The sequence below is a fragment of the Suricata suricatta genome, chromosome 6 (assembly GCF_006229205.1).
Source record: "Suricata suricatta isolate VVHF042 chromosome 6, meerkat_22Aug2017_6uvM2_HiC, whole genome shotgun sequence".
Lineage (NCBI taxonomy): Eukaryota > Metazoa > Chordata > Mammalia > Carnivora > Herpestidae > Suricata > Suricata suricatta.
Window position 1 is genome coordinate 52,377,813 of NC_043705.1, and position 17,442 is coordinate 52,395,254.

At 35.7% G+C, this 17,442-nt stretch overlaps 1 protein-coding gene across 1 annotated transcript in view; it reads right to left on the reverse strand.

The window, feature by feature from the left end:
• Nucleotides 1-17,442, reverse strand: part of FAM169A (family with sequence similarity 169 member A) — a 66,741-nt gene that overhangs the window by 25,483 nt on the left and 23,816 nt on the right. Inside the window, exon 6 of the mRNA XM_029942441.1 lies at nt 2,428-2,607. Within this exon, the coding sequence (XP_029798301.1) occupies nt 2,428-2,607 (180 nt within the window). The remainder of the gene's footprint in view (nt 1-2,427; nt 2,608-17,442) is intronic.

Below are 17,442 nucleotides of genomic sequence, written 5' to 3' on the forward strand. Positions count from 1 at the left end.
GGCTTTGGCTACTTGATGACCTTTATGGTTCCATACAAATTTTACAACTGCTTGTTTCAGTCCTGTGAAAAATGCTGTTGGTATTTTGATAGGGACTGCATTTAAATCTGTAGGTTGCTTTTAGGTAGTATGGACATTTTAACAATATTTCCTCTTCCTATCCATGAGCATGGCAAGTCTTTCCATTTCTTTGTGTTGTCTTCAATTTCTTTCACCAATGTTTGATGAGTACAGATATTCTACTTCTTTGGTTTTCAGAATACAGATATTCCACTTCTTTGGTTAGGTGTATTCCTAGGTATTTTATTATTTTTGGTGCCATTGTAAATGGGATTTTCTTAATTTCTCTTTCTGCTGTTTCCTTATTAGTGTATAGAATTGCAACAGATTTCTGCACACTGATTATCTATCTTGCAACATTAATGAATTCATTTATCAATTCTAACAGCTTTTTTTGTTTTTTTTTAAAGATTTTACTCTTAAGTAATCTCTACACCCATGGGCAGGCCCAACTTACAACTCCTGAGATAAAAGTCACAGGCTCCACTGACTGAGCCAGCCAGGCACCCCTATCAATTCTAACAGTGTTCTGGTGGAGTCTTCAGGGGCTAATCTGTAAATTTAAAAGTAATCCCAATAAAATTTCAATAGAATTTTGTTTTTAATCTGGTAAATAGATTCTCAAGTCCACAGAGGATAATAAGCAAGGTCAGACATATTAAATGTGGGAGACTAGTCCTTTTAGATGTTCAAAAGCTAAAATAAATAAAACAGTAAGGTCCTAAAACAAAACAAACAAACAAACAAAAAAACCAGTAAGGCCCTGGAACTTAAAAGATTAACAGAAATCAATAAGCAGAAATCTACAAAAAATATATATTATATATATAAAAAATAAAATTTAATATAGGATATAGATTAAGAGTAAGCAAACTTTTTCTTAAAGTGACAGATAATAAGTATTTTAAGCTTATAGGCAATATGGGCACTGTCATAACTAACCAATTCTGATGTTTTAGTGCAAAAGAAGCCATAGATATATGTAAATGAAAGAAGATGGCTGTATTCCAATAAAACTCTATTTATAAAAAAACTAGCCGGTCAGTGGATCATTGTTTGCTAACCTAATACAAATACAAAACTGTGCAAAAAAATAAATTATTCAATAAATGATACTAAGCAACCACATATCTGTCAGATAAAATAAAGGATCTGTACCTCATAAATTCCAAACAAATAAAAGATTCATGAGACTTTATTTATTATATGCTACAGTAAATCAGCTCCTTATAGTAAGCTAATTACCTACTCTAGCCTGCCCATCCATACCTGTATGCAGAATGAAAATTATCTTTCTAAAGCTAACAATGTAAAACATGTAGTATTTCCTATATCATTAAAGATACTCATGGAAACAAGTGAAGGTCATCAAAAATACTGGACATAGAGCAGCATCAAGGAACTACTAATTACATTGGAAAAGAAAACCAAATGGAAATCCAATTTCTTCAAATATCGTAATCATGGTACAAGATAGACAGGAAGAAGAAGAAACAAAATGGAGATGCCACCTAGTCCAAAATTTTCTATTTTCAGTATATTCCTTTATGTTCACATTTCAAAGTGTCTTAATCATAAAATTTTACAAATCAACAAAATATTATCAGGCAATTTCTGTCTAAACTGAAGGATAAGGAGAACTAAAGCCCACTAAAACTTCATGCAAAAACAGACATGCACCTAAAATTCACTTGGTATTCAATTTATCATTATCACGGCATCATTCATAACAGCTAAAACATGGCAACAACCCTAAAGGCCATCAACTGATGATGGATAAACAAAATGTGGCATTTCCATACAATGAACTACTATTCATCCTTAAAAAAGAATGAAGCACTGATTGTGCTACACCATGGATGAACCTTAAAATTTTTAAGCAAAATGAAAGAAGCCAGACACAAAGGACTTACAATATAATTATATCACATGATTACATTTCTAGGAAATGTCCCTACTAGGTAAATCCAAAGTGAACGAAAATGAATTAATGGTAGAGGATGAAGGAATGGGGGAATAAAGAGTGACTACTACCTGGTGCCAGGTTTCTTTTGGGGTAATGAGAATGTTCTGGAATTAGATAGTGGATATGGTTGTACAGCTATGAATATAATAAAAACCACTGAATTGTACACTTTAAGAGGGTGAATTTTTATGGTAATATGAATTATATTTCAACTTTTTAAAAAAGCTACCACACTTTGAAAAAGCCATTATATGAGACAAGGACACATTTGCAAAATGAAGCCCTAGGGAGCCAAAGAATCCAAATGTATTTAATACTGATATATACACATTTACAATATTCTGCAGAAAAAACTCAGAAGTGGCAATGAGACAAGTTTAACATTTTTAAATTTAATTTACCTGTGTACATTAGAGAAGAGAGTGGATACCGCAAACCAAGTGCATCTTCTGTAAAGGAATCAACAAAGTCCTCCAGCATATGAAGCCCAAAATCTTTGCCTCGGTATTTCTTTCTTACAAACATTGTATCAAGGACTGGCAGTTGGTAGCTTTGGGTAAGAAATGAGGCACAAACACTTCCTGTAGTCATAAGAACAGAAATCCAACAATTCTTCACATTAAAAGACCAAACATGTATATACATTTAAAGAACATGAGTTAATAGTCTTTCTAGAAATGGTTAGTTTTTTCCTACATCAAGAAGAATGTCAAAGAAATATACCAATTTCATAATATAAAATGCTTCCCAGCCACTGTATTACACATCACAAAGTATACATATGATAATGAGAAAAGCTATGTATTTTATGTGTGCCAACAGGATCACCTACCACAAGTAACTATTCCCATGTTATGAACTATATACTAGAACATGCATCTGTCTGTAGACTTGCACAACTTTAAAACTCATCAACGATTACATTTTAGAACTGAAAGAGTATTTGATGACTGTATATAGGTTATAATACACAAAGTACCTCATTCCAACCATGGTCATTGAACATCCATCTTACCCCTTTTTCTCTAATGAGTACAGTCTCATTTTTATCTACTTCATGCTGGCAAAGAACTGAATTAATTCTCCAGATTTTTAAAGACTATGGATTGAACTAAAAGGAAACATTTCTCGGGGCGCCTGGGTGGCTCAGTCGGTTAAGTGCCCGGCTTAGGCTCAGGTCATGATTTCACGGTTCATGGGTTCAAGCCCTGCATCAGGTTTTGTGCTGACAGCTCAGAGCCTGGAGCCTGTTTCAGATTCTGTGTCTCCCTCTCTCTCTGCCCCTCCCTTGTTCGCACTGTCTCTCTCTGTCTTAAAAATAAATGAACATTAAAAAAAAAAAAAAGGAAACATTTCTCTTAAAAATGGTATGTTAGCAATCTTTTCGCTGTGAGTCTATTTTTTTAAATATCCTGTATGTTTAAGGTTAAACAGGAGATATCACTTACAGTAACTACATATACCTCTTCTTAGTACAGGGGTATATGGAGTTGTCTTTTAAGAACCCTGATTTGTGTTCTGACCCTCTAATTAGATGTGTTAGTACCTTAACACATTTGAAGACGGTATATAAGTTGCAGGCATCATGGTAGGGAATCCCACCCTAATCTCTAATATTAGTTCATATTTATCAGTCATAGTCTACTTTTTTTGTGCCTCAAATAAAATAATGTACTATTCTCAGATTATTCATATGATTTGAGATAAATTCCAATAATGCAGTTCAAGAAAGAAACAAAGGTAACAAACAACTTACAAATTAACTTTCACCAATCATGGCATTTGATGAATTAGTCAACATAACAAGATTTATTTTTTAGTTGAACCAAATAATTTAAATTATTTATAATTAAATTGGAGAATTTCAGTAATTTTCTGCAATAGTCTCCAAGACTATCGATTAACTTAACTTTAGAACAGGAAATTCACATTGCTTGGATCTTAACTGCTAACATTCAGTTAGGGTATTTCTATGGGTTGAAAGGTCTTAAATGATGACTATAGTTAACAATACTGTGCACTTGAAATTACTAAGAAAGTAGAAATTAAATGTTATCACCACAAAAAAAAGGGAAAACGGTAACTATGTGCAGCAATATGTTAATTAGCTTGATTTTGTTGACTCACAATGTATCTATATATATCAAGTTGTACACCTTAAATACATACCACTTTTAATTGTCAATTTTACTCATAAAGCTGAAATATATAAGTAAATTACATGTAAAAGTCTACCAGGTAGTCTCACCAATAAGCTACTATGACCATAATCAACTTATAATACCTTGAAATTAGAAGTATTATATATATACCTCTAATTATATATAATACCTTGAAATTCATAATAACTGCTAATAGTAATTATGAAATCAAAAGAGACATTACTTTATAAGCACTAGTAGTTCAAAGGAAAAAGCAAAAATGAGAAGCAAAAGCACTATCTAGTTCTAATTCTCAATATGGAGCCTGAGGATTTATGGGCATTTACTATTGCACATGGTTCAGATCCCCTTACAGAAAAATTGTAATTTTATAAAGGAAATTTTCCACAAGTTGATTTTTTTGTTTCACCCAAACATTTCTTCTAGTAGAGAAGACGTAAGTTCCAGCATCTTCAGGTGTCAAAATTTATGAAACTAGTATCCATGAAGTCAAAATTCTTCTACTATTGATCTACCACATACACACACACTGCAAAAAACCATGCTGATTCTCTTCCTTTACTTAAATATTTATACAGTTGACCCTTGAACAACGTGGGAGTTAGGGGCACCGACCCCCTGAGCAGCTAAAAATCCACCTAACTACTAACAGCCTACTGCTGCCTGGAAGCCTTACTAATACCAAACAATCAGTTAACACCAAACAATCCATTAACACCCATTGTGTATCTTACAGATATTACATACTGTATTCTTCCAATATAGGAAGCTAGAGAAAAAGAAAATATTATTAAGAAAGTCATATGAAAGAGAAAATACATTTACAGTACTGTACTGTTTTTATTGTGTACAGGTTCTACTCAATTATCTTCTAAAGCAAAACCACAACCTGCTAACTTAGATGAAGTTTTCATTAAATTTACTAACTGAAATTAAATTTAGCATTGCACATGGTAGACTGAATACTCAGAGTTCTCAAAGTTCTATCTTTGACCGTCTTCTTCTTCCATATATTCTCTCCGGGAAATCTCACCTACTCCCAAGGCTTGTACCATTTATCCAAATGTTGATAATCACTAATCTTTAGTTTAACACATGAGACCTTTCCAAGATCAAGAATGGAAGTGCTCACATAAATGTAAATGTAACAAAAATCATAGGATTAGTTCAATAAACAGAGAAAAAAACATCTGACAAAATCTAAAACCTTTCATGATAAAAATACTCAATGTCCTAAACCTCATAAAGGGACTTAGGAAAAACTCACAGCTAACATCACACTTAATGATGAAAGACTGGATGGTTTCCCCTAAGATCAAGAATAAAACAAAACTTCATCCTCACTACTTCTACTCAACCCTGTACTAGAGGTTCTAATTAAGCAAGAAAAAGAAGTAAAAGGCACCTAGACTGAAAAGAAAGAAGTAAAACTACATTTTAAGATGACATGATTGTGTATATAGAAAATCTTAAGGAATCCACAAAAAATTATTAAAACTGGTAAAAGGCAGCTCAGCAACGTTGCAGGACGCAATATCAATATACATTCAATTGTATTTCTATATGCCAGCAATGAACAATTTGTAAATGAGATTAAAACAATTACCTTTACCATAGCATTAACAAATAAAAAAATTCTTACAAATAAATTTAACAAAAAAAGTGCAAAGTTTATATGCATAAACTACATTGTTAAAAGAAATTAAAAAACATCTAAATAAATGAAAAGACACCCATGTTCTTGGGTCAGAGGACTTAACATTATTAGATGTCAATATATTCCCAAAATTGACCTAAAGATTGAAAATTCTCAGCAAATTATTTTTGCAGAAATTGACATGGTCTGGGGCACCAGGGTGGCTCAGGTGGGTAAGCATCAATTCCTGATTTTGGCTCAGGTCATGATCTCACAGAGCACAGAGCAGCACAGAGCCTGCTTAGGATTCTTCCCTCTCTCTCTCTGCCCCTCCCCGCTTGCTCATGCTCTTTCTCTAAACACATAAAAACAAACTTTTTTAAAAAATTGACAAGGTGATCCTAAAATTCCTATGAATTGCAAAAGACCTCAAAAAGTACAAACAATCTTAATGAAAAATAAAGTTGGAGGACTCACACTTGCAATTTTCAAATTAACAAAGCTGCAGTAATAAATACTATATGCTACCGGCACATGAACAGATACAGAGATCAAAGGACTAAGGGTCCAAACACAAGACCTCATATATATAGTCAAATTATTTTTGTCAGGGGCTCCAAAACAACTCTATGGAAAAAGAACAACTTTTTCTTTCTTTTTTATTTTTTTCTTATTTATTTTTGAGAGACAGAGATAGTGTGAGCAGGGGAGGGTCAGAGAGAGAGGGAGGTATGAATCTGAAGCAGGCTCCAGGCTCTGAGCTAGAGGTCAGCACAGAGCCCAATGCGGGGCTTGAACCCATGAACCATGAGATCATGACCTGAGCTGAAGTTGGATGCTTAACCGACTGAGCCATCCAGGTGCCCCCAAAACAACTTTTTCAATGAATAGTCCTGGGAAGACAAGACAGTCACTTATGGGGAAAAAAAAAAAGATGTTGGACTCCCTCACACCTTATACACAAATTAACTGCAAAAGAATTATCAACCAAAATTTAAGAGCTATAACTATAAGCTCTTAGAAGAAAACATAGCAGTATATCTTTATCACCTTGGATTACACAAAGCTTTTTTAGATAAATAGAGGGGAAATTATCCATATTAATCATCCAATAAGAGACTTGTATCTAAAATATATGAAGAATGCTTATTAACTCAATAATAAAAATATAAACAAAATCATATTTTAAAGTGGGCTAAGGATTGGGGTGCCTGGGTGGCTCAGTCAGTTAAGTGTCTGACCAGCTCAGGTCACGATCTTGCTGTTTGTGAGTTAGAGCCTCGCATCAGGATCCTCTGATCAGCTTCAGATCCTCTGTTTCCCTCTTTCTCTACCCGACCCCGCGGTATGCATGCGTGTGAGTTCTCTCTCTCTCAAAAATAAGTATTTTTAAAAACAAAAAATCTTGTGATATGTGACAACATGAATGAACCTTGAGGACATCATGCTAAAATGAAATAAGCCAGCCACAGAAGTACAAATACTGTAGGACTCCAACTATAAGAGGTATCTAAAAGAGTCAAACTCATAAAGGAGAAAACAGAACAGTAGTCACCAAGGAGCGATGGGGAGGTGCTAATCAAGGAGTTTAAAACTTCATTAATGCAACATTAGTAAATTCTATGGACCTTCCATATAACATTATTCCTATAGTTAATATTATATTCTGTACTTTAAAAATCTATTGAGTAAATCTTCTGTTCTTAAGCCAATAAAGTAAGGATTTAAAAAGGCTTTTTAGGGGTTCCTGGGTGGCTCAGTCAGTTAAGCAGCCGACTTTAGATCAGGTCATGATCTCACAGTTTGTGGGTTTGAGCCCCCCATCAAGCTCTGTGCTGACAGCTCAGAGCCTGGAACCTGCTTCTGATTCTGTGTCTCCCTCTCTCTCTCATCATTCCCCGCTCGCTCGCTCTCTCTCTCTCAAAAATAAACAAATGTTAAAAAAAAAAAAGGGCTTTTTAAAGATAAGTAATCCAGGCAGAAAGTAGATTAGTGGTGTCCAGGGACTATTGGGTAAGGAAAATGAGTGACTGCTAATGGTCACAGGGATTCTTTATTAATTTTTAATGTTTACTTATTTTTGAGAGACAGAGCATAAGCTGGGGAGGGGCAGAGAGAGAGGGAGACAGAGAATCAGAAGCAGGATCCAGGTTCTGAGCTGTCAGGGCAGAGCCCAACGTGGGGCTTGAACCCAAAGATTGTCATGATCTCACAGTTTATGAGTACAAACCCCACACTGGGTTCACTGCTGTCAGTGCAGAGCCTGCTTTTAATATTTAAATTTTTTTTAAAAAAGTGAATTTCATGATATATGAATCTCAAAATAACTATGGTGAGTGAAAGAAGCCTAAAACAAAGCTGTACATAATGTAATGATTCTATTTTATGAAATTCCAGAAGCAAGCTAATCTATACTAATAGATAGCTGATAAGTGTTTGCTTCGGGATTCACAGTCGGCAAAGGGATGTTTACCAAGGACCACAAACAAACTTTTGGGAATAATGGATATGATTATTATTTTGGGGGTTTTTTTGCCTCATTTTATTTTTAATAGTTTACTGTCAAGTTGGTTTCCATATAACACCCAGTGCTCTTCCCCACAAGTGCCCTCTTCCATGTCCATCACTCCCCTTCCTCTTTCCCCCTCCCCCTTTATCCCTCAGTTTGTTTTTAGTATTCAAGAGTCTCACGATTTGCCTCTCTCCCTCTTTTTCCCCCCTTCCCCTCCCCACAGTCCTCCGTTAAGTTTCTCCTGTTAGACCTATGCGTGAAAACATATGGTATCTGTCCTTCTCCGCCTGACTTATTTCACTTAGCATGACACCTTCGAGTTCCATCCACATTGCCACAAATGGCCAGATTTCATTCTTTCTCATTGCCATGTAGTATTCCATTGTATGTACTCACCAAACTCCACACCCGAAAAACAAATAACCCAGTGAAGAAATGGGCAGAAGACATGAATAGACACTTCTCCAAAGAGGACATCCACATTGCCAACGGACACATGATTATTATTCTGACTGTGGTAACAGTTTCACAGCTTATATACGTATGTCAAAATACAACAAATTATAAATTTTAAATATGAGAAATTTTTATGTCAGTTATATCACAATAAAGCTGGAGGAAAAAAAGTTAAAAAAAAAAAAGACAACCCATCTAAAAACAGTTGCGCAAAGGATCTACAAAGACATTTTCCCAAAGAAGACACATACACATGAAATGGCCAATATACATACGGGAAGACACTCAAAGTCTGTAGCCATTAAAGAAATACAACTCAGAAAGATAATGCCATGCCACTTCACACCTACTAAACTGCCTAAAGTAAGATAGATAAAAACAACTGTTGGTAAGGATGTGGTGAAATCTGGTATATTACTGGTGGGAATGTAAAATGGTTCAATCACTTTGGAAAACCATTTGGCAGCACCTCAAAAGGCCAAGCTCAGAGTCACCATATGATCCTGCAATTCCACTCCTAGGTATATACTCAAGAGAAATAAAAACACATCCACACAAAAACCTATACACAAATCTTCACAGCAGCATCATTTATAATAGCCAAAAAGTAAAAACAACTCAAAAGTCCATCAAATGATTAAAGAGGGTGCTGGCACATCCATACAAAGATGTAGTATTTGGCCCTAAAAAGGAATAAAGTGGTGATAACATGCTGCAACATGGACGAAACTTGAAAATAGTACTCTAAGCCAAATAAGTCAGACCCAATAAACTGTGTCTGACTGTATTATTGTAGGTCTCTATTTATATGTCCGGCATAGACAAATCTAGAGAGACAGACTAGTGGTGGCCTAAGACCAGACACTGAGGGAGTTCAAAGTGACTGCCAATGAGCACAAGGTTTCTTTTCGGAGATGATCCAAGTGATCTAAATTTGATTACGGTGATAGCTATACAATTTGCTGAATCTACTAAAAAAAGAAACTGAATGTTATAATTTACATAGATGAATTGTACGGAATGTAAATACTGTCTCAATAAAGTTACTACTAAGTAAAAGAGAATAGTAATTTATACATGTGATTCCAATAAATAAATAAATTTATAATCAGATTTTTCACGGATACTCTCCAAACCTAATCTTCCCCTTAGCGTACCAATTTTTCATTACATCTCATCACCACCCATCCAGCTACTCATAGCAAGAAAATCCATAATTCATCCTTAACTCATTTCCTCCACAACCCAAGTACAATCCATCAGAAATTCTCCAATAGTAACTTCGTAATTTATCTCAAATATGATGACTTCTACCTCATCTCCTTTGGCCAGGCCACCATCAGCTCTTACCAGGGCCTCTCTGCAACAGCCTCTTAACTAACTGAACTCAACCTCAAGATCTCCTCTCCTGGTTTTTCACACAATAGAGTTAATTACTTATTTTAAAGAAAACTCAAATCGCATTACGCCCATGTTCAAAACTTTTCAATGGATTCTCACTACCAGTAGAATAAACTCACACCCCCTCCCTGGCCTACAAGACCATTCAGGATACAGCCCTGCCTCTCTCTATCCCTGTACCACCCCTCCCTCTACTATGGCTGCTGGCCTTCTTGCTGCAACTGAACACCCTAAAATTGCTTCTGCCTCTAGGCTTCTATATTTCAGTTCTTTGCCTCAAAACCTCTTTACCTGAAACATATCTAAACATCCTTTACTTCCTTCAGAGATGCTTACCGGGACCTTTAATAGGATGTTTTAAATAGATTTAAAATAGTATCTCCCACTTACACTCTATTCTTTTATCTACTTTAGTTTTCTTCACAGCATTGCCTACTTTGTCTCTGTTCATTGCTAGCTCCTCGTCTAAAAGGTGGGGAACTTATACAAGTTTTATCACTATCGCTCAATATCTCCCTCTTGCTCTTTCTCCTATTCACATTCTTGCCCCTCTCCTTCCTCCCCTATGTATGTAACACTTAAAAAATAATTTTTAAAAGATCAATCAAATTTGACAATATCATTCAGGATCTATGCATCAAATTCAAGAATGGATATTCTGCCCCAACTAAGTAGCTTTCTCTTCTCATGGAATCACCATTTCTTCTTTGTCCACCAGCAATATGTCTTCCCTCACCTTCATAAAAACTGGTTTAATGCCTCATGAAGGCATCAGTGTGTGACTGTCTCGACAGAATGCATGCATACAGTGAGTTCTAAACAAACAATGTGACTAACTGTATCTATGTGAGAGATCTTGTCATGTACCGCTAGACAAGTATTCTCATCACAGTCTCATCACAGCATAAGTGTTCTATAAATCAGTTATACATACATTGGCTGATTTAACAAAGCAATACAGAAAGCTTCATGTTAAGACTCATCTTTGCTTAAGTAACAGTCCCACATAGGTGTCAATGCAGAGTGGCTGGCTTTCTGAAGCACAACCATCCAAGAACTCTTTCAGTCACCTACCGGTGTGCGACAAACCATCCAAAACGTACTGACTTCAAACAAAAATTTTCACTATTTATCACAACTCTCGTATGGTATCAGATGGGGCAATGAAACAGCTACAAGTCCAAATGCCTTCACTCCCACCAGAGAGACAGTGTACTGGCTTCTGAACTAGAAGTGCAGCTGGGCTGACCAGCTGGGAGCCTCAGTTCTCCTCAACGCAGCTGTTTGGGCTTCCTCACCACATGGCAGTCTCAAAGGAGTCCTGTTTCTGACATAGTGACTTAGCTTCCGGCAGTACCAAAATGCATACTTCCAGGCTTTAAGGTTTAGCATGGTGTCACTCGTGCTGCATTCTACTGGTAAACCATGTCACAAGACCACCTCAGGTTCAAGCAGGCTATGCAAGCACATAAATAATGGAAACAGGGTTCACTGGGGGCCACCAAAGTAGCAGACTACCACAGGAACTCAGGCTGTGGCTTCCCCATCCCCTAGGTCTTCAAAATCCTTTGCATTCAGCAGACAGATGAAGAAAAGCAGTGCATCTTAACCACTTTGATCTGTCATATGTATCATTTTTTATCACTTTGGAACTAACTAGTTACACAGCTCCACCTAGATTAGCTATGAAAGTGAGTGGAAAATGAAATCCCTGACTGCACAACTATTGGCCAATGACCGGAACACAGAAGATGAAGCACAAATATTTGGTGAACAGTGGAGAGCCTCAGGTAACTTTCCCGTTTCTCTGATCTCCCACTAGATTAATATTTCCTTCTTAACTGTCAGGAAGGCAAGGCGCACATCCCAGCAGAGAGTACCTTTTCCTGGCAGACTCCCTCCACAGTTATGTTTCATTACCTCACGCTGTTTCCAGCCTCTTATATATATGTCCTCACACCAATATTCATAAACACACACTCAATTTATACAAGGGTTTTGACTGATCTCATCTTTGTTTTAAAATTACACTGACTTCTGGGGCACCTTGCTGGCTTAGTCAGTGGAGCGTTCGACTCTTGATCTCAGGGCTGAGTTTGAGCCCCACGTTGGAGAAAGAGAGTACTTATCATAAAATCATGTATCTACTAATACATACATGCACACATAATAGAATTGCACTGTCTTCTGTCAAAATCCACACTTCCCCCATGTGATCAAACTTCTATTTCTAACTATCTCTTAGATGTCCCATTGGATGACTGAACTTTACATGCCACAAGTGAATTCAAGTATTGCCAAGCCCAGCCCTCCTTCTCTACTCCCATCTTAAGATCTTCCCACCCAGGCACCCAAGCCAAAACCCACAGAAGTCTTCACTGGCCCTCTCCTTCCCTTCGACAGACAGACAGACCGTGGAGTCATCACACTCTGTCCACCCGGAAGTCTCCCTCAAACCGATTTCCTTCTCTATTCCTATTCCCACGTCCCTCATGTTGGTCCTTCTCTCACCTGGACTACTAAAATAGCTCCCAATTAACTGAGTTCCCTACCCAAGCACCAAAAAATTAATTTAAATTTAATATTTATCTTTACATAAAATTCCTTGATAGCTTCTTTGCCAATAAAATTCCAGACTTCAGCATGGCATTTAAGACCTTTCACAAGGGGACCTCCATATTTACCTCTCACTTATTCTAGTATCCCTACCCTTTAGTCCCACCGGGTTATCCAGGATAGTGTCCCAAATACAATTTCAACTTTCATGACTCCGTGCCTTCTTTTTATATTTATATTCCACTTATATGTTTACTGAGAAGTTCTTTTCCTGTGCCCCTTCTCTGCCTACCGATATCTACCTTACCCTTCAAAGCCACTTTTAATTGTCACTTTCTCAGTGACACCTTCCTCTATGCAAAATTTACTGTTCCATCCTTCGATGACACCCTATCCTGTTTGATAACTCAAATACAGTACTTGCCAAAGTGAATTATGAGTAGCTGTTTAATGACTACAGTTTTCTGTCTCATCCACTAGATTTTTGGTGCTCTGAAGGCAGAACCCTTATGAGAAAGCATGTGGCTTTTTAGACGCCTAGAAATTCACCTGAAAATAAAGTAGCCACTTCATTTCCCAATGACACATTTCAGGTGGCCAACAGCGGTTGGGATTTCCCCATGCCTTTGCTCATTTCCTTAAAAAAAAAATAAGGACCTAGACAGACTCAAGGCCCTACAATATAACCCCACTCCTCCAACATAAACTTCTGCTATGTTTTGCCTTTAGCTACGCTACCAATCTTTATCATTTTATATCACAGTTTTCATGTTCCTTTTTTAAAGAATCTTACAACAGAAGGGCCAGAGATCTGAATTTCAGTGAACAGGAGGGGAATGATTTGCCCAAAAAAGTGAAGAAGATCACAGACATAGCTGTCAATTAAAAGGTCTAAAAATCATGAAGAAAGCTGACCAGCAAATGAGAGAGAAAAAAACGCCTCCATTATGAATTATTACAAATGAGAATTACAAAAACCAAACATATGTCCCTCAATACTGATCATAAGTCCCTTTGGCAGTGACTCCACAAAATGACGTATACAACTTGTTGATTGGACTGTTCTTCCTTCACATGGTTGACGTGCTTTCCCAAAATATGAGTCTTCATTTCCCCCCCAAAAAATATGGGTCTTCAAGTTAGATCAAGGTGGTCCACAGCCAAGTAATAATGGACATTTCCAAAACAGCAACCAGTGACAGTGTCCTCAAGTTTGCTTTATCGCTCAGCTCGTATACCCTAAAATGTGATATCTGATTTACACAAATTTGCATCTTTTCTATTTCTTGACAAAGGGCAAAGTTACAAAACTTCCACTGAATCAACAAAGGGGTTTCTTGTTTTGTTTTTCCACACAACTATGTGAGATATTTTTCATTAAATAGTTCTCTAGTTTCAGGTAGAGGGGGTGCCTGGGTGGCTGAGTCAATTAAGCATCCAACTCTTGACTTGGGGTTAGGTCATGATCCCACAGTGGTGAGATGGACCCCTGCATCAGGCTCCCTGCTAAGCGTGGAGCCTGCTTGGGATTCTCTCTTCCCATTTCTTTCTCAAATTAAAAAAAAAAAAGTTCAACTACTTTTTGTAGTAGACACTGATTAGATTCTGGAAATACAGTAAAACCCTGGATCGCAAGTAACTTAGTCCGTGAATGTTCCTCAATATGAATACACATTTCTAATAAATTTTAACTTGATAAACGAGAGTAATGTCCTGCAATACAAGTAGAATGTGATGCTGAATGTCACATGATCACAACTGAATCAATGGTTCTTGAAATTTGCTTTGATATACAAGTGCTCTGGATTATAAACAAGTTTCCAGAACAAATTATGCTCACAAACCAAGGTTTTACTATAGTTCCATTTTTTTAAATGTTCACTTTTGTTTTTAATCAAAGTTCTACATGTATACTATTTAGAGCACAACAGTCCTGTAAGACCGTAGGAAAAAAAAAAGCAGTCCCACAACTGCCTCCATGACCCACATATATTTTCTGCTCCACAGGAACTACCACTTTGAAAGTGTTTAACTGATCTTTCTGGTATTTACTTCCACATCTCTAAATAACTTACTACTTTTCTTGATGTTTCCATTTTAGGCACCACCAATAGACTTCCCAGTAAGGAAGGGGGGAGTTTAGCTCTTCCACACATTCATATATCCAGTGTGCACCATAACCACACTTACTCAGTGCCTGAAGGGCTTTGTTTCATTTCTTGTGCTCAGTATTGATGAGCAATCTAACCCTTCTGATTATTGAACCTTGGTATAAATGCTTCTCTCCTTCTCTGGAGATGTACAAAATCTTTATCCCAGATTTCTGAAATTTCATCTAATCTAGCTCAGTACGAGTCTATTTTAATTGACTGTGATGGATACTCAATGGGTCCTTTTAAAGTAGAAACGCATGTTCTACAGTTCTGAGAAATTTTCTTAAATTATTTCATTGGTAATTTCTTCCCCGCCAGTTTCTCTGTTATCTCCTGAAATGTCTATTATTCAGACCATTCCTGTAATTTTCTTTCCTACTTTCCATCAGTTAGGGTTCATTTTATGTTATAGTTGTTCTCCTTTCTGATCAATTTTCTCAACTTTATCTTCCATACATTGAATTTTTAATTTCCAAGAGCTCTACAGACATTCTTTTAACGTATCTTGTCCTCACTTCATCAGTGTAAGGCCTACTCTTACTTTCCAAAAAATATTAACCGTTGTCTTGTTCCATTTTTTGTCTGTCTCTTCCAAATTGTTATAATTCTTTTTTGTTTTGATCTCCACATTTCATATCAGTGGATTTCCCTAACTAAGCCCTTTGTTCATAGTTAGGGATGAGACATTAAAAAGCTGATTAGATGTTCTGTGTGCATGGTGGTGACTGCTGACATTGACCTTCACAGAAGGATGATCTGACAGGGACCTTTCCCAGGCGAACCACTTATATTGCTATTTACAGAATTTTTTTTCTCACTTCAAATTCCTCAAAGGAAACATTTTTGCTCATGTTATAATATTTAAAATTTTTTGAAATACCGTGTATTGACACATCTTTGGCAACATGTAAAACTTTCATCTTAAGTTTCAAGAATTTTAAGGGAAGAAAAAAAGAATTTCAAGGATAGAATTTCTAGCATATTATCAATTATATACTGAAACTATTATAAACATTTTAGACTTATAAAAATTTGCAAAAATATACAGAGTCCAATGAACCCTTCATCCAGCTTCCCCTAATGTTAACTTCTTATAACATCAAAGTACTATTATCAAAAACCAGGAGATGAATATTGATAAAATGCTATCAACTAGAACCTTACTCAAATTTCATCACTTTTTCCACTAATGACTTTTTTCAGTTTCTAAATCCAATTCGGAATTCCATACTGGATTTAGTTTAATATGTTTTTAATTCTCATCTTTGATAATTCCTTCACCTTTATCTTTCATGGTCTTGACACTTTTAGAGATTACTCATCAGTTATTTTGTAGAATAACCTTCAATTTGGCTTTGTCAAACGACTTCTCATTATAAAATTAAGGTTCTATGTTTTGGGTAAATATACCAAAAATAATGCTTTGCCATTCAGAGATCAGGAATCCATGATATTGATAGGCGTTATTCATGGTGATATTAATCATGACTCATTAGCTAACACAGTGCCTGCCATGATTCTCTATGTAAATTTAATATTTTTCTCTTTTCAATTAACAAATATTAAAGATAAAGAAAAATTATTACATTAGTTTAATAAATCTACCAAATGGACTCTAAAGAGTAACCCTCATCATCCCCTGAAGAAACTATTCCGTTACTATTGAACTAACCATTCCTTAACACTCAAAAATGTTAGTGTTCCTTTTTCTTCTTCAACTTCTATTTCTCTTGTATTTTTTTCTACAGAATGTTATCCTGATGTAATATATTTTTATTCTTGGATTATATGCTTATTGATCATCCAACTGTTCTTTGCTACAAAAATATACATGTACATAAATATAAATTTTTAAAATTTCTTGTGACCATACAGTTCTAATTATCAATCCAAAAGAAATGTTGAGTTATCATCATCAATATTAATATGAGTACACAATGGATCAAAACACAAATGTTTTATACATTCAGAAAATTACTTATTAGGGAAAAATTAAATTTTACTGAAAATACATCAATGACATAGACATAGATTACCTTTTTTTTTTTTTTTTTTTTGGCTTATGAGTTCATGAATGAGTATTACTTACTACCAGAATGAGACAAGGTTCAGCATTAATCCTATTCTTATTTTTTTATAGATAAAAGTACTCAATTACTATAGAAGGGACCAGAAAATCTCTAGTTATAATGGCATTAAATTCTGTGAGTTCCCTTAGAGTTATCTTCCAGATTTCATACAACAATCTGCTGTGAAAAACTACTTTTAATAATGACATCTACCTAACCCCAAAACCATACAAACTCCAAGTCCCCCACACTGATCTCTTTATTTCAAACAAAAAAGAATTTATAGTTTCTTGAATTTCATTATACTATAGTAGGATTTGACCTCATAGTCTCCTTTTATATATCAAGACTAACTTTATATCCCAATAAATATCCGGATATACTGATACCCTATTTAACTTAAAAATCATAAATATTAAGTGATATCATAAGGCTTTCATTCAACTACAAATTTGTTTAATAAAGATTCTC